Raw genomic sequence first — 18,556 nt, 5'->3', positions numbered from 1 at the left:
CTTCTCTTCATTTCCCTTTCCTTAAACTTCAAATTTTACCCATCTTTCTATGCTTAGTTTCACTGTCACATTCTTTGTAAAATCTTTCATTGTTTCTTGTCCCCCCTAGCCCTAAGCAATTTCTCCCTTTTCTTATATTCCCGTAATACTTGGTTCGTACCATTTACTTCTGTTTACCTTCTCTGCTAGGTTGTAAACTGATCGTGTCTTATTTATGTCATACTCCATATGCCCTTGAATATTGTAGTTGTCCAGTACATATTCGATGAGTTAGTTATGCTGTATTCCACTCTGCATCCGAAAGCTGGGAAGGCTGAATTTAGAATGTGTACTTCTGCTACAGTTTGATGTTAATCAAGTTTTTTCATGTGTTCTTTGTCCTAATTCCGCAGTCTAAATGCTGCTTAATACACTGTTTTCTTTTTCTTTTTAACTCAACTGCTGTTCTCCAACACCTGCTTAGCCTGGAGTCCATTTGTCACGAGAACTAAATAGGCACATTGTACCCTTCTAGGCCATGATTATCAAATGTTATGATTCTGTTTATCCTAGTGATTCTTTTATGATAGTACAGTTTTAAGGGAAAATGTTCATGTGTTTTGGAAGAATTAGATTTTCCTACTTCGCTAGGATTGAAACTACTTTTCCTCTTGAGATTCATAATGTAAAAGTTCACATATCTTCATTTGATTCCATGATTCTTTTAGAATATCTCTACTCCTTAATCCAGAAGAGAAGTATTAAACTTTACTTGGCCTGATTTCGTCTAAGCATTCAACTCCCTTCAATCTCCCTCACTTCACCTTTTTCATGTGGTGTTTAAGAGTAAAATGATGTACTTATTTGTGTACCTGTTTACTTAGCTTTCTACTTTAGCTGTATGTTTGTTGACCATCTTAAATTACACATTTCAGAGCACATAGATTCTTTCAAATTATTTGGTATATACAAATAGATACTAAGAGAATGCTTAAAAACGAGCTTTAAAACCTTACGGGAACAATAAGTTAAAACATAAGTAAAGCATAGCAAACAGAACCAGAGTCAGTAACATCTCCTTTACCCTGCAACTGGAAGAACTGGGGTAGGTGTAAAGAGAGAACCAGTCCCTCCCAGCTGTGATTTTTTTATGACAGTGGTATTCTGTGTACATTAATTATCCACATAACTGAAGCATTCCACTTTAGGTGGCAAACTTTCAGCAGTTTCAGGTGGAAATCTTTCTCTTATTTGTATGTGCCTTAATATTCTCGTACTCTTACATGCCTTCGATACAGAAGGTTATTTTCATAACCTTCTTCAACCAGGGCATAATGAACAGAATTTAATCTTTTCTTGATGAATTCAGATCATTATTATGAGAAGGAATTCTTAAATTGTACTTTAATATATATAGTGATATAACATTCTCGAAGATTTTTGAAGCTTGTAGGAATCATTGACCTAATCCTATTTAGCCCCAAAAGGATATTCTAGTTGAGGTCTTGTGCCTGCTTTTTCTTACTGTACTTATTGTCATAATGTTACCTGTCTTTTCTTGCTGTTTTTGTCTGCCTCTAACACTCTTCTAACATCCTACTTTTAATCCAGGTTTTTAGAACTGGTGTTCTAAAATTGTTTACACAGGAACCTCTCAGGGGTAAATGTTGATAAGTGAATTTTAGCTTAAAGAATAGACTTTGTAATGACTGTGTTTGGCTACTCAGAGACCAGGCTTACTTCAGAAATTGTCATTTTCAAAATCTGGTCATTTGGGCAAAGTAAAGAGTATTTTTATTTTGAATTGTGCCAGTTTGCTTTAAAAAATCCGAACAATTATTTTGGAGAGTAACAATTAAGTGTGTCTTTATTTCTTGGTAGATAGTTTTAAAGATTATGTACTTTCTCTTAGAGGCTTTATATTTAATGATGTAATAATACCTGAAGTCATGGCCAGCTTCTCATGAAAGAGAAATTGAAACTAGTAGGTCATTGAAGGGGAAATAAGATTGATAGTTGCTGAATAGAAATTATTCTAAAAGGTTATGATAAATTTGTTTTACTTTTGTTTTAATTCACTCATGACTAACATAGATCTCCCTTTTTTTTTCCATTGGGAAAAATTCTGAAGACTAAATAGTTCTTACAGTGTGACCCTTTTATTTATTTATTTTTATTTTTTGACAGTGACCCTTTTAATGTGATAGCTGCCTTGCATTTTCTAGAGAGAATGCTCACTTTTCCTTTGCCAGAGAATACAGCCAAGATTTGTAACACCAAAAGGAAAGTTACAGGTTGAGGCATATTAGGAACAATCTATTTAAAGAGATGGAATTAATAAAAATCACTAGGTCAAGTTGTAATAAGTTGGAAATATAAGTATTTTCAAATTGTTTGGAGTTGACAGCAGATAACGCCAATGGAAAGTGGTGGGGGTTTTTTTGTTGTTGTTTTTTCCTTTATGGAAAAATACTGACTTTTCATTTCCCGAGGAAAGTAATTACCTTTGTGACTATATTGGTTCTATTGAAGCTGTAACATTTTAATAAACTTAGGGGTATAAAACAACACAAATTTATTCTCTTACAGTTCCAGAGGCCAGAAGTCTGAACTGCATCTTACAGGGCTTCAAATCAAGATGTCAGCAGAGCAGGTTTTTTCTGGAGGCTCCAGGGGAAAATCTGTTCCTTTGTCTCTTTCAGCTTCTGGTGGCTGCTGACATTCTTTGACTTCTTGTCTCATCACTTTAGTTTCTGCTTCCATAGTCACAATGCCTCCTCTTTGACTGTGGTTTAATCTCCCTCTGCCCCCCTTTTATAGGGACACTTGTGGTTACACTTAGGGCACACCCCATCCAGGATAATCTCCCCGTCTCAAGATCCTTAACTTCCATCACATTTGCAGAGTCCTTTTTGCCATATAAGGTAGCATGCCCATGTTCAGGGATTAGGACCTGGATATCACTGGGGGGCATTAGTCAGTCTACCATAGTGAGCATGGACCTGTATTGTGCATCTACTTCCAGATACAGTTTTCTTCTCCACATTACCCCCATCCCCAACACACACACACACACACACACACACACACACACACACACACACACACACACTTGCCCTTTGCTAAAACTTTTCTTCCTTAAATTTCTTAAGCTGACATATAAACTTCTAGTTTATGTTATATGTGAAAATCAGTCTGTAGCTTTAGGCAGATGGAACCTCAATTCATAATCAATACACTGTCTTTAAGGGAATTAAAATCAGACTCAGGTGATAGAGTAGTAGACAGGGAGTAGGAATTCTAGATTTTAGTTTCAACTCTCCCATTAACCATATAATTTTGAACTACTTTCTAAATCTTTTTTCATTTAAAAAATTGTTCTTACGGCCTTAAGTTATTTTAATTTTTTTCTATTTCATCAAGTTCATATTGAAGACTCCAGTGCTTAGTGGTTATTTTAAATAGTGAAATTAAGGTAAATAAAATAGTGAAATAAAAGTAAAATTAATTGTCTTTTAATTTTATTTCACTATTTTCTAGAGTTATTTAACCCTTTTTTTCTTCAATCATTTCATATTATTTTCCTAGACATCTAATAAGTTTAAAGTATTGTGTGGTTTTAATTAACAGGAGGATCGACTTTTTGTGGCATTGCATCACTGTGCCTGATGGGTAAACTAGAAGAAGTTTTTTCAGAAAAAGAATTGAACAGGATAAAGAGGTGGTGTATAATGAGACAACAAAATGGTTATCATGGAAGACCTAATAAGCCTGTCGACACCTGTTATTCTTTTTGGGTGGGAGCAACTCTAAAGGTAAGAGAAATAATAAAAATGAGAAACCTTTACTCTTTGTTAATAAAAAAACTGTGCGTAAAGGGTTTGGTCTTTGTAATGTTCATTAAATATTGTTAGGTTTAGGGCAAAAGGTTTTTCCTGTTGCTCTGGCAAAGCTAGTCTCTGTATGGTTTTTCCACAGAATTCAATTATCTGTTGTACTACTTAGAAATTTCTATTCTTATAAAGCTCTAGTGTCCCAGAACCTATGTAAGAAAGTAGGTGTAATGTCATAAAAAACTTTTACCTGAAACTGATCGGTGGTCTGTCTAGTGGGGAGATCTGTCTGAACATACCAGTAAAGGGTTTATGGGAAAATTTAATCTTAAAAGATAAACCATGGGTCATTCCTTTAGAAACCATCTAAGGTTTTCTATTTTGTATTAATTTATTTGTGTCAGCCTTCTGAAATGTATTGATTAATATGTTCATACATTTTTCCCATCTCTACTACCTTTTGATGTACCTAAATACATAAGCTTGTTAGCCATTGTATACCCACAAGTTTTCAATACCTTAAAATCGCCTTTTTTGCCTTTAAAACATATCACCTAGGCCTGATATTCAGGAATCTAACAAAAGTCTATGTTCATCATCTATACACAGCAAGTCCCCTGCATATGAACAAGTTGCATTCCGAGAGTGCGTTTGTAAGTCCAGTTTGTTTGTAAGTCTAACAGAGTTAGCCTAGGTACCCAACTAACACAATCGGCTGTATAGTACTGTACTGTAATAGGTTTATAATACTTTTCACACAAATAATATGTAAAAAACAAACACAAAAAGTAAAACATTTTTAATCCTACAGTATAGTACTTTGAAAAGTACTATAGTGCAGTACCACAGCTGGCATACAGGGGCTGGCATCGAGTGAACAGGCAAGAAGAGTTACTGACTGGAGGAGGGAGAGGAGGTGGGAGATGGTAGAGCCAAAGGATCGTCAGCAACAGGAGACGGAGGGCAAGCTGCAATTTCACTCACGCCTGACGTGGATGGCACAGGTTCTGGTTCCTTGCTGGATTCAGTTCTATCTACCCTCTTGAAAAAACGATCCAGAGATGTCTGGTTAGTAGCTCTTTTTTTCTCGTCATAGATGACACGCTAGCACTGGATTGCATTCTGAATGGCTGCTGCAACCTTCGTGTACCGTTCTACATTCGGGTCCTGTGCCTCAAAAACTAACAGTGTCTCCTCAAATAAAGAAAATCCCCTTGCCATTTCCTGCATCATGAATCTCTTCGGTTCTTCAGTTACTTCTTCCTCTTGTCTCTCTTCATCCTTTCTCTGGGCCTCCAGTTCCATCAGGTCTTCATTAGTAAACTTCTCCTGTTGCACACCAAGGAATTCAATGAAGTCGTCCTCTTGCAGATCTAGCTTGAAATAAAGATACTGTACTACTGTACTCTATACAGTACTGTACAGTAGAGTACACAAAAAGCACAACCACTTGTAGAGGATGCACGCATGTGACAATGTACGCCAGACATGTGAACTGACTTACGCGATTGGACATGTGAATGCACGTTTGCATCTTTGAATGTTCACAACTTAAAGGTTTGTATGTGGGGACTTACTATAATATCCTAATTTTTTTCTCTTAAACAAAATTCATACATGTGGTTGAAATGAATTGGGAAAATAGAACAATTTAAAATGAAGGCAATAGCCTCTGTCTCCTCACTTTTAGTGCCATTCCTCAGGTGCACCATATTAATTTTTATAATTATGAAAAGTTTCAAACATACCCAAAAGAAGAGAGAATAGTGTATAATGAACCCTTAATATGTTCATCAACCAATCTCAACAGTTGTCATCCCAAAGCCAGCCTTCATTCATCCATATACCTATCCACTTCCCTCACCCTCACTGACTAATATTTTAAAGCAAATCCCAGATACCATTTTTTATATTATCTGGAAAATTTTCAGTATAATCGCTAAACAAAAAGAGCTTTTTAAAAAATGGAACCGTAGTATCACTTCTAAGAAATCAGCCATAGTTCCTTATCATTAAATATCAAGTCAGGATGATATATATTTCCTATTGCATCACATCAAGAGGCATATAATATAATCTCTGGCTGTCTCTCCTTTTGATCAAAGGGCTCCAGAGTTGTCAAAACTGATTCATCCATTATAAAGTTCCCCATGAGCCTTCTTTGTTCACTTTTTTTTTATGGTGTTAAAATATACGTAATGTAATAAAGTTTAACTATTTATAAGTGTACAAATCAGAGTGTTGTGTAACCAATACCACTGTCTATACCCCAAACATTTTCATCATCCTAAACATAAACTGTGCTCCTTAAACAGTAACTCCCCATTCTCCCATCCCTCCAGCCCCTGCTAACCTCTATTCTACTTTTTGTCTCTGTGAATTTACTTATACTAGGTACATCATATAAGTAGAATCATATAATCTACTGTGTCCTGTGTCTGGCTTATATTTCTCAAGCTCCATCCATTTTGTCACATATATCAAAATTTCGTTCCTTCTTATGGTTGAGTAAATATACCTGTTTTATGTATATACCACATTTTGTTTTTCTGTTCATCTGTTGATGGACACTTGGATTGTTTTCACCTTTTGGCTATTGTAAATATGGTGGCAGTGAGCACTGGTGTAAAATAAATATCTGTTTCTGGATAATTACCTAGGAGTGGAATCGGTGTATTACATGGTAATTATATGTTCAACTTTTTGAGAAACCACCAAACTATTTTCCACAGTGGCTGCACCATTTTACATTCCCACTAGCAATGTATAAGCGTTCCAATTTCTCTACATTCTCACCAATACTTGTTTTTTCTGTTTTTTTTTTTATAATACCATCCTAATGGCTATGTGGTGACATCTCATTTTGGTTTTGATTTGCATTTCCCTAATGATTAGTGATATCGAGCACCTTTTGATGTGCTTATTGGCCATCCTGTGTATCTTCTTTGGAGAAGTGTCCAATTTATCTATTTTTTCTTTTGTTGCCCGTGCTTTTGGTTGTTATTCCATGAAATCATTGCCAAATCCAATGTTATGAAGATTTTCCCCGATGTTTTATTCCAACGGTTTTATAGTTTTAGTTCTTGAACTTAGGTCTTTGATCCACTTTGAGTTGATTTTTGTATATGGTATAAAGCAAGAGCTTCAGCTTCATCCTTTTACATGTGGGCATCCAGCTTTCCCAATGCCATTTGTTGTAAAGACAGTTCTTTACCCATTAAATTGTCTTGGCACCTTTGTCGAAAATCATCTGTTTATTTCTGGGCTCTCCATTCTATTGCATTGGTCCTTACTGTTTTAATTACTGTAGCTTTGTAATAAATTTCAACGTCAGGAAGTATGAGTTCTTGACATTTTTCTTTTTAAAGATTGTTTTGGCTCTTCAGGGCCCCTTGCAATTTCATGTGAATTTAAGGATTGGCGTTACCATTTCTTAGGGAAAAGGCTGTTGAAATTTTGATAGAGTTTACACTGAATCTGTAGATTGCTTTGAGTATTGTTGACATCTTAACAATGTCAGGTCTTCCTATCCATGATGATGGAATGTTTATCCATTTATTTAGATCTTTAATCTTTCACCAGTGTTTGGTAGTTTTTTGCATACAGATATTTCACCTGCTTAGATAGGTTTATTCCTAAGTATTTAAATTCTTTTGGAAGCTGTTATGAGTGGAATTGCTTTCCTAGTTTTCTTTTGGATTGTTTGTCGCCGATGTATAAAAGCTTCATCATCTTCTTACGGAATGGTTTTAGCAGCCGTTGAGGATCATTACTTAGGTCCATTATGTCATTGGGGGTTGCTATATGGTGATATTCTATCATTCCCTCTAAATTTATTAACTAGGATTCTTTTATAAAGAAGAATTTCACTTTAACTTAAGGTATGGTTATACAGAGAAAGGCAGATGATTGTTTCTCTTAATTTTAATAATGTTCATTCAGTCAGTGAGTTGGTTCCCTAGCATCCTCTAAAGTTTTCCAATAAAATAATTGGGTTTTAGGGTTGTTTTTTTTTTAACCTTTGAGTATCACTGTGAACTCATAGATTTTAATATATTTTATCCATTTTAGTCCATTACATTGTTCTTTTTAATGCTCAAATTGTCCCATCTTTAGCCAGTAGGAGCCCCTTCAAGTTGTTTCTTGAGTCTTTTTGATATGACCTTGGTGGTCTTTGACAACTTTCTAAAGGCAACTACTTTTAAACCTTTTTAAAATTTTTAATTCTTATGGATAACTTTAAATAATAACTTTAAATATGCTGATTTCTTGACTTAACACCTTTAGGCATTATCCCAGCTATGAAAACATATTCCCAACTATAAAAAATGAAGATTTGGCCTCCCCTTTTTCCAGCAGATTGTTACTGGTATATATTTTTTTTAGTTCTGAACCATTTCTCTTCCTCTCCCTTCTAAACCTTTCAGTTTACCTTTACTTTTACAACATCAGCTTAGGTGACATTCATATTTTGTTCAGTAACGATGATCAAATATTTTATGCTTTGCCTTTAGGTTGATTTTAAAATTTGAAAACCAGTAATCACATATTAGGGCTGTATAAATACTTTTTATTGCTAAACCAAGTACAGTGTTAAGATTATTGTTCCTTCTTTCTATGTAATGACTTATGTGCCACTTGATGAAAAATGTTTCTAGCATCAGGAGTCTAAAGAGTCTCTGCTTATATTCTATTAATTAAACCAAATGAATGAATAAGTTGGTTTCTTATTTGTACCATAACCTTATTATTGGGTTTGTTTCTCTTTTTGAGAAATAATGCTTCTTTATTAATCATTAATACCTTTCGTGGCTCTCTGATTTATTGACACACTTTCAGCTGCTTTGTGACACTTCTTGAACTTTCTTATCTACTGCTCACCACTCCCCAACCCCGTTCTCTTCACAGTTTGACAATCCTTTATTTTTTTCTATTGAATGGGATCTTCAGAGAAAGGACAAATACATGTCCTAAATCTTTAAGCTACATAATTTTTTATGCTAAAATTGTATTTGTCTCACCTTGTATCTTTCCTAATTAAAGAGCTTTAATTTTTTACTATTCTCAAACAAAACTGTCTCTAGCACGTGGTTAATAATTTTTGTTGCTCTTTTTTGAAATATTTTTAGTTTTCATTACCAGCAATTTGTAACTAATAGTTCAAAAGCCTGTCATGGGCTTCCCTGGTGGCGCAGTGGTTGAGAGTCTGCCTGCCGATGCAGGGGACACGGGTTCGTGTCCCGGTCCGGGAGGATCCCACATGCCGCGGAGCAGCTGGGCCCGTGAGCCATGGCCGCTGAGCCTGCGCGTCCGGAACCTGTGCTCCGCAACGGGAGAGGCCACAACAGTGAGAGGCCCACGTACCGCAAAAAAAAAAAAAAAAAAAAAAAAAAAGCCTGTCATAAGAGTTAGAATATAGGTTAATTAAATTGCCCTTTTAAAAATAACTGATGAAGTTGAGCATACTGGGAAGTTGTGTTTTGAATGTAGCTAAATGTGATGCAGAGAAGTCAGTTGGGTATGGTTCAAAAGAAGGAAATAGTGAGTGGGTCAAGAAAAGGAGAGTATATTTGATAAGATGATAAAAAAAAGTTAATGTAGTTGAGAATTTTAAATGCTCAAGCCCCCTAGGCTTGTTCTGAGAGCCTTACTTAATTAGAGAAAAGCATATTTAAATTACATATATCTGAAAATTGAGCCAAAGGTCAATATGAAAGTTTTATGTCAATAAATTTATATTTGTCATGTCATTTCAGCTTCTGAAAATTTTCCAGTATACTAACTTCGAGAAAAATAGAAATTATATCTTATCAACTCAAGATCGCCTCGTAGGGGGATTTGCCAAGTGGCCAGATAGTCATCCAGGTAATTTATTTTTTGTATAAATCCAGAGCAACTTTTGTTTATTTTTTGAGTAGATCTTCAAGCATCTTTGTCAGAAAGGGCATATGATAGAAAATATAGGCACAGTTGTAAACTTACTTTAAATAATGTTTTTAAAAAGGTAAATTGTTTAAGTTTATGGTAGATTTAGGGTCTTTGGGGTGTAAAGGAAGGATTTGATTATCAAGATGTATTGGTATAGTTTGCCCTTTTTTCCATATATTTCACTTAGCAGTGTTTCATCTTGTTGCGGGCAGTAAGGCAGATGGTCTGAATGGTCCCTGTCCAAAATAGAATTGGTTCATCCAAGATCTTTAGGATTACTAGCTATCACTTGAGCTCTGCAGAATAAATTACTCTTAAATCCAAAAGGGAGCTAGTTCTTACTCTTTTCATAAGTCATTAAATCAGAAATCTCAAATCCTGAATACAGGTGCCCCTCACTGTCCATACTCTTATTCTCTGAATTTTGGCAGATTCAGGTTATTTTTTTTAGATGAATACTTTTGCTATATGAACTCTCAAACCATTCACTCTCTAAAACTCAGGAACCAAATAGATTCAGACAATACAATATTCCATGCTTTCCCAGCTCAGGAAAGGCATAGATGTGAAGAACAAAAGATTCTTGTATTTCATAAGTACTTTTAAAAGGGTTCTTCAGAAATAATGACATTTCTTCAAAATATGTGGATAATTCTATTTTCCAAACCTAGACAGGCCATAGTCTAAGCTGCATGCTCTAATATAATAAAGTCAGTAACTACATGGATGCCATCTACAGACCCCTCAGGCCTAGCCTGCCAACACAGCTCATCATCTCCGTGCTCTGCCCTGCCCCAAAACTTTGGTGGCACTAGGCCCAAGTTCAGGCCTAGGATTCTGAAAATGTCTTACCAGTCTTCCTCTAGTCCAGTGCCCCTCCTAGTGACACTGTGTGTGTGTATGTACATTTGCTTAAATGAGAGGAAAGGGACCAAAGCTCTTTTCAGACTCCCAAAGGGATCTCTGATGCAAAAGAGAACCTCTAATCTAAACTCTTCTGTTAAGTCTGTTACAATTGTTGAAAAACTTTCTTAGCACTCAGAGTCAGCTGGCACTGCACACAAGGCCCTCCCAGGATTTGACTCCTCTCTCACCGCTAGCATCGTTCTCCAAGCTGCTTGCCCTTCCCCCTTAGGTTTCACCTCCAACAAAATGAATCTATTTATAGCTTCCAAAAAACTCAATTCAAGACTTTGTTAAAAATAAGTCAGAACACTGACACTTTTGATAAGCAAATTGACCAAGTATTAGCTATAAATATATGACACTAGATTTAAGGAATGATTGTTTTTGCAGCATTGCAGTAGTGTCATGGTTTTTATTATTAGTCTAGAACCTCTTCACGTCCTCTCTTGTCATAGAACAGTTATGGTCAGAATATGTACCTGAATTGAAGTACAAATAAGGGGCTCATGGAATCATGTCAGGAATATTTCCTGACATCCATATTTACGTGTATTTTCATGCAAACTATGCTTCTTTTTAAAAAATGTACAATGCTTTTAATTTCTAAAGCAAAATAATATTTTTAAATTTTGATATCTATAACACATAGCTGTAAATATGTTTAAAAAGTGCCTCAAGAAAACAGTTCTTTTGGTATTGATTCCATTGTTTTCAATCAGTACATGGTACTATTTTAAAAAATAATGTACTGTTTTAACAAATAATGGGAATAAGGAAATGACAGTCTCTTGAAAAGCATTTGTTATATAAACATATTGAGATACATTTTGATTTTTTACAGTAGCTTTTTTAAAAGAAAATTATTGGAGCTTTTTTCTAGAGAGATCAGTTGTTTAACATTTGAGTAAATACTTGGATGTAATATTTTTTATAGATATGTTACAATGTCTTCAGATCCTGTACATTACAGAGCATAGGAAGTGTTTGTATGATAAATTGAATTTATGTGGAAAAGATCTGTTCCCAGAGCTGTTATAAAAGTCATTTTAGTCAGAGTTTTTAAAATTAGCTTATTCTTGGTTCTAATAAATCAATCTAGTAGCAGATTTGACACACAGAGATTTTATGTACATTTATAGGAAAAACTTACGAAAAAATGAAGTTTTATTATGAGGAAAATATATATTTCAACTCTAAAGTGCTTGAATACGTCATCACCTACAGACAAAGAGGGTTTTTTTTTTGGTTTTTTTTTGTTTTTGAGGATTGAAACATTACCTTCTATTTCATTAGCTTTTACAAAACATCCTTTTGAGAAAAAATAATTCTTACATTACTGGAAAGTGTAAGATCCTATTTTATTTATTCTAAGTGTATTTTCTGTTGCATTCTTTTCCTAGAAAAGTTTCCTTATTTCTGTACAATAAAATTTAATGTTGCTTTTTAATTTAGAAAAACTGCAAGAAAACTATAATAGTATAGGAAAAATCAAGTTTATTTTTTGTGGTCTGAAAATTAGAGGAAAATGAGCTAGAAGAAACCTAAGTATTCTCTGAAAAAGACATAAAAGGGGATTAACATGGACCTTCATTGGTGAAATAACTTTTTCACAAATAACATTGAGTAAGCACAACTATCTGTCATTCCTTTTTTGAAAAGTAAATGATACTTTTGTGAGTAAAACTTTCTCTTTAATTCTTTTGACACAAAAGATGTTTTGAACTTTAATAGCTCATGAGACCATAAATGATGACGAACTCAAAAACAGAAAAAAATTTTGACTGCTACAAAATCTGCATTTTGTAGCGTTCCCATAACTGCAGAGCTCTGAGCCCTTTCAGAAGTCATATAAGGCTCTCAGGCAAGCAACAGTCTTGTGATTTCAGTGGCCATTTAATGGAAGAAAGTTGCTGCCCCCTGAAAGATGGGAAACAGTAGTGAGGCCACTGTAGAAGAATTGTTATGGTATGAACACTCACATTATTATGACCAAATAGAATGTGTGAGTTTGTTTTTATTGTCAGGTCATATATTTTTAGAATGACTGACATTACCTGAAATAGGGAAATTAAATATGGTACAGCATTCCAGAATGGATTATTTTGCCTAAGCTTCTTTCATTTAACATAGTATTGTCATCATATATGGTTTAGGAACTGTCAGAAGTAAAACTTAGAGGGGAGGGCTAATGCTACTTAGATTCTGAGGTTTATTTTCACTTTTAAGAAAAAATTTCTGTTTATGATATGAAGCTCCTTGTTTCCATATTCTATAGTAAGCAAAAGGGAAAACCCATTAGAGTGAGAAGTCTTTTATATCACTGGTACTCTTCCTTTTTGTTCTTTAATCACAGAGGATGTTGGTAGTGTCACTTCTTCAGCTAGGAACTGTTCTCCTTTGTTAGTGATGTTTTCTTGAATAATGTATCATCTGATTTTCATCACCTGGTTTTTAAAAATTTGGGGTTTGAGACAGCAAATATTTCAAAAACTGTATTTAGTATTTTTCTAAATTTATTTTTAATGTAGTGATGGGCTGATAAGTAGCTAAAATATTTTGTACAAATAAGAATGCCTGTTATGATAAAACTGCCTTATTTTCAGATGCTTTGCATGCATACTTTGGAATTTGTGGCCTGTCACTAATGGAGGAAAGTGGCATTTGTAAAGTTCATCCTGCCCTGAACGTAAGCACACGGACTTCTGAGCGCCTTCGAGATCTCCATCAGAGCTGGAAAACCAAGGACTCTAAACAGTGCTCAGAGAATGTACACATCTCCACATGACTAACTTTAGATTGGGAGGGTGGGGGGATTTGTAGCCTAACTGTAGCTCAAGGTTAAAAGCCATGTATAACCAAGTGTGCTCTTTTTTTTAAGAGGTAGAGTCTTACAATCGAATCTTGTGCTGATGTCACTTTGGTATATGGTCTTGAGCCAGTAACCTTCGTACTAGGTTTCAAGGAAATCTTTGTTGAAGTTTGAACCACAGTGGACTCTGTTGTGGTTCTTAAATGTTTATATACTGTATTTCTAAGTTCTCTGAGGCAAACTAACTGTATGTATGAAGGTTATCTTTTTAAAAAGCTCTTCAGTACAAAATTGTATCATAAATACAAATCTTCAAAAGAAGTTTACAGTTCACATAGCATTGATAATCTTCAGGTGAACACTTAGTGATCATTTAAAAAGCTTGACTGCTGATGGTAGAACATTGCTTTAATGAATTAAGTATCTGGGATTATCCTTTGAAAACAGATGATCCCATAATTTTTAAAAAGAAGACTTATTTTGACTTAAAATGTGCCAATTAAACTTTTGTGGCCTATACAAATGAAATTAACTTCATAGCAAGAATGAATAGGCTTAACTAATACAATAATTTTCTAAAGGGAGATTGTTTTAAGAAGACTATTATGTAACTGAGGGACAAGTAATATAACTGTATGTGATTGTGAATGGGGAAGTTTTGTGCTGTGGAGGTCATTTATTTTAGATGTTGCTGGGGTAAATAACAGTTATGTTTGATGTTAATCTCAAATCATTAGTTCCTTTTTTTCCCTTTCTGCAGAGAAAACAGTCTTATCTAGAAGGAAAGCCATTTAATGGTTTTGTTTCTTTTTCTGAGATATGTGATACTGTAAATTATACTTGTACTTTCATAACTGAGTTATTTTTAGCCATTTGGATTCTTATTTTTAGTTTGTTGCCCCAGTGTGTTAGCTGCTCAAATTTCAAACTGATGATTTTCTAATTTTTTCAAATGAAATAAGTAAACATTTAAGTAAAAAAATAGCACCGCTCAAGTAAAGTTAATGGTGTAGCTCCGTACACGGTCATTCATATTTTTGTATTTTCAGGTAAGTGGGAAGGAAATGTACCATTTAGGGGTTAAGGACTGGGGTTTTGCTTTTCTTTGTTTTGTTTTCTTCATTCTGTGACCTAGCTAATTGTAAAGGAATTAGTATAAAAACTCATTTTTATTAGTAATCAATTTATCAATAAATTACATCTGTCACTGTTGCTCTATGACGTTCAAAGTTATGAGAGTAGTGCTGAAATGGAGAAGGAAGTCTCTTCACCAGAGGGACTGGGTTTCATTTAAAGTCTTGGTGATAATAAATGTTGGATTGTTAGTTTTACAAGTATCAGTATAAAAACTAAGTTACTAATATCACTGTTTAGGTATTGTAATATTTAAATTTTTAATTTCTTTCCTAGAGTGGAGAAAAAATACCCTTAAACAATGGTCCTTCCCAAAGGAAACGTAGTATATACTTGGAGAAATGATGCACTTATTATTGGCATGCTTAGTTTTAAACCTCAATTTGCCAAAGTCAAAAAAAAATTTTTTTTTAATTAGAAATAAAATCAGTTTTCTGATGGTGGGGATAAAATAAGCCTAACAACAGATGTCATCCTTCCATGAGTTATTCCAGTTTGTACCAGTTTAAATTCTGACAAATTAAGACATCTACATCTCAAACTAACTCATTTCGTAGACATCAGGAGTTAAAATGGCATATATGTAACGGCTTTAGAACTATTCAAAAAGCCCCCATTTTTTTTTTTTCCTGAATTGCCATTAGTGGTTGGAAGCTTAAAAAGTTAGTAATAGTAACCGTATTCGTATGAAGGAGAATTCCAAGGTCAAAGTATTTCAAAAAACTACTAAATATTTTCTAACTCCTTGTGTAATTTAATAGCATAAGATTATATATTACAATATGATTCTAATTGATATACTCATGAGAGACCTCCTTGTGAAACTTTATGGGCCAGTGAATGTTCACATTCCACAGCAGCATATTGACCAAAAAAATACCAGCCCATTGTGAATTGTGGAGAAACTATTCCCAACTTTTTCTAAATAGTTACCTACAAGAAAAGTATTAATAAAATAAATTATAAGCACTATTTCATATATATACTTGGTTCTTTAGCAGTGGTGATAGAATGAGGAGGGGAATATGAAGTCTCAGTAACTCTGCTCCCTATGCTCTACGGCCAACTCCAGTATGGTATTTTTTAGACTATGGTAGGAGAGGCCTTGTTTTGAGCATATGCATGAAAACAAGGTTCATCAGGTCATATAACACAATTCAACCTATTTATCATCTACAGTGCTTTTAGATTTGACCTATACTATGTGTACATTTTAATTAGATCTTTAAATAATTATTTATAAATATTCAAATTCAAATAGAGGTTTTGCCGACAGTGCTACATAGTTTGAAACTGTTGGGCCTGATAATATTTGAGAGTCAGTATAGTAAGGAGGTGCTCTGGAGTCAGATGACTTGGGTTTAAATCCTAGATCTGCCAGTTCACCAGTGTAATCTTGGACCCTAACTTCCCCTTTGATAAAATGAGGGGGGAAAAATGTAACTCACAAGATTGTTTGAAGATCAAATGAGGTAATACATATAAAGTACTTAGCATAGTACTAAGTAAATAAAGTAAATTCCTAATTATAATTTGTCATAACCATCATAAAATTGTTTTTAAAACCTCTCTTTTCTGTAATAGAGATCCCACAGAGTTTAAACTCGAGGAAGATGATGGCAGCACTGTAGTTTCTGAATTTCCCCATTCGAATCCAGAGTAACTAGGATAGCTATTCTACAAAACTAGATGACAGGGTGTCCCCATGAACTTTAGAATACAGTTTTATAAGGACAAACCACTGACCAACATAGTTTCAGCATCTCTGTGGGAGGAAGTGAAAGGCAGGCAGCTGGTTTCTGACAGCCTTGAGAATAGAACTATAGCATTGCCCCCAGTTTCTCACTAGAAAGTACAGTGGGCCAGTCTGAGAACAAAAGCTGAAACTGGGAGGGGTTCTACAGGTCCCCATTTGCAGGTAAGTGTTAGAGCAATATGATATGGTCTGATGATTGTGCTAAGAGCAGTCTGGGCCCGTCCTGTATACATCTTAAGACTAATGAGATAAAGCCTAGCTAGAATGAGAATCCAAATTGGGATAGGTACAATAGGACAAAGAGAAGAGAGAGTCCAGATAAATGTTGGGAAGGAAAGTCAATATACCTAGACATTATATGTGGACATAGATAATCTTTTAAATCACTTTGTGAAAATGAAAGAGGAACTTTAGGGCCGTAGAGCAAAGAAAAGTCGTCCTAGGGCACCCCTTCCTCCTAAAAGTACAGGAAAACTCATTTCACCCAAAAACAAAAACAAAACCTGAGGATTACAGTCAAAGCCCATTCAAAGTTGTTTTAAGGAATAAAAGAATAAGCAGCCCAATATCCCCACAGACATTGGAAGCACACCAGCAGGACATGACCACAAGACTGATGAAAACCTAGTATTTATTGATTAAAAAAAAGCCATTATGACAGGAAATTTATAATTTTAGAGCAATATCAATAAAAATGAGAAAAGCTAAGAATTACACAATCGAGTCTTAAAAGCTGGAGGAAAAAGCAAACCAAAAGGAAGTAGAAGGAAGGGATTAATTAAAAGGGGGAAGGAGGGAAGACAAGATAGACAAACCACCAGACAATCTTTTCAAGAAAAAAAGGGAGGAAGCAAAAACACAAAAGTTTAAATGACAAGAGAGAGAACATAAAACAGTAAATTTTTCAAAATTATAACACTACTTTGAGTAATTTTATATAATAAATTAGAAAATGATAACCTTTCTTAGAAAAATGCCAATTGCCAAGATTACCAAAGTAGATACAGAAATTCAAAACAAATGGACTCTTTACAAAAAAAATCAGGCCCCGATTGTTTCAAGGGTATTTCTACCAAACTGTCATGATTAAATCATCCTAATGTTGTTTAAGCATTTCCAGGGGCTATAAAGAGACTCTTGAGGGCAAAAAAACACAAAAAAGTCTTCTAAATTCATTTTGTAAAGTGAACATGATAAGCATTGTTTCTAAAACCTGACAAAGTTTGTACCAAAGAAAATTATAGACCGCTCTCACTTATGAATATATCAGTACATAAATGTTAACAGTACATTAGCAAACAATTCAGCACTTTTAAAAAATATTGTCATGAGTAAGTTGGATTTATTATAGGAATGCAAGAATATTATTAGACAATCCATTAATATTCATCATATTAAAAGAGTTAAGGAGAAAAATCATATGATTATCTCCATCTTTGCAGAAAAGACACTTGACAAAATTAACATTTATGTTAAATACACTTAATAAGTAGAAATTGATGAGTAATTCATTGACAGTGTACCTGTGCCCAAAAGCCAGCATCTTAATGTCGATACTAAAGTCAGGAACAAGGCCCACTATCTCCTCTACTATTTAACTTTGTGTTGGGGGATTTAGTCAATGAGATAAGACAAAAGAAAACAAAGAGGTGAATTGAAAAGGAAGAGGAAAACTTTTAAAATATGATTTTATATCTGGAAAGCACAAAGGAATTTGTTGAAAAGCTATAAGAGAACTTAGTAAAGTAGCAACTGCATACAACTTACAACTATCAGTAGCCTTCACCAGACACAAAAGAGTGCATACTCTGATTCCATTTAGATGAAGTTCAAAATGGGCAAAATTGTCTATGGTGTCAGAAATCAGTGCCCTCATTCAATCACTACCTCCCTCCTCAAAGGTAAGCACTATCAAGGCTTAAATCACCATCAGTTATGTCTGGTTTTGAACTTTCTTTAAGTGGAATCATAATCAACGCGTTAGTTTTCAACTGGTTTCTTTTGCTCCACAGGGACTGGAAGAGTACAAGGCAGAGTCTTTGGTGCTGGCGATGTTCTGTTTCATAATTTAGGTGCTGGTTACATAGGTGCATTCACTTTATGAATATTTATCAAGCTGTACACTTATGATTTGTGCACTTTTCTGTACGTATAATTACAGTTCAATAAAAATGTTTACTAAAAAGAATAAAAGACTATATATGTATATAA

General features: G+C 34.4%; 1 protein-coding gene across 2 annotated transcripts in view; it reads left to right on the top strand.

Moving 5' to 3' along the window:
* Positions 1-15,226, top strand: part of PGGT1B (protein geranylgeranyltransferase type I subunit beta) — a 57,325-nt gene extending 42,099 nt beyond the window's left edge. For both annotated transcript variants that reach the window (XM_030869854.2, XM_070045174.1), the window contains 3 exons: positions 3,610-3,794; positions 9,569-9,677; positions 13,250-15,226. In XM_030869854.2, coding sequence (XP_030725714.1) covers positions 3,610-3,794; positions 9,569-9,677; positions 13,250-13,431 — 476 coding nt within the window. In that variant the 3' untranslated portion in view covers positions 13,432-15,226. The remainder of the gene's footprint in view (positions 1-3,609; positions 3,795-9,568; positions 9,678-13,249) is intronic.
* The last annotated feature ends 3,330 nt before the right edge of the window (positions 15,227-18,556 follow it).

The sequence above is a fragment of the Globicephala melas genome, chromosome 3 (genome assembly GCF_963455315.2).
Source record: "Globicephala melas chromosome 3, mGloMel1.2, whole genome shotgun sequence".
Classification (NCBI taxonomy): domain Eukaryota; kingdom Metazoa; phylum Chordata; class Mammalia; order Artiodactyla; family Delphinidae; genus Globicephala; species Globicephala melas.
This window is presented reverse-complemented; position numbering and strand designations above follow the sequence as displayed.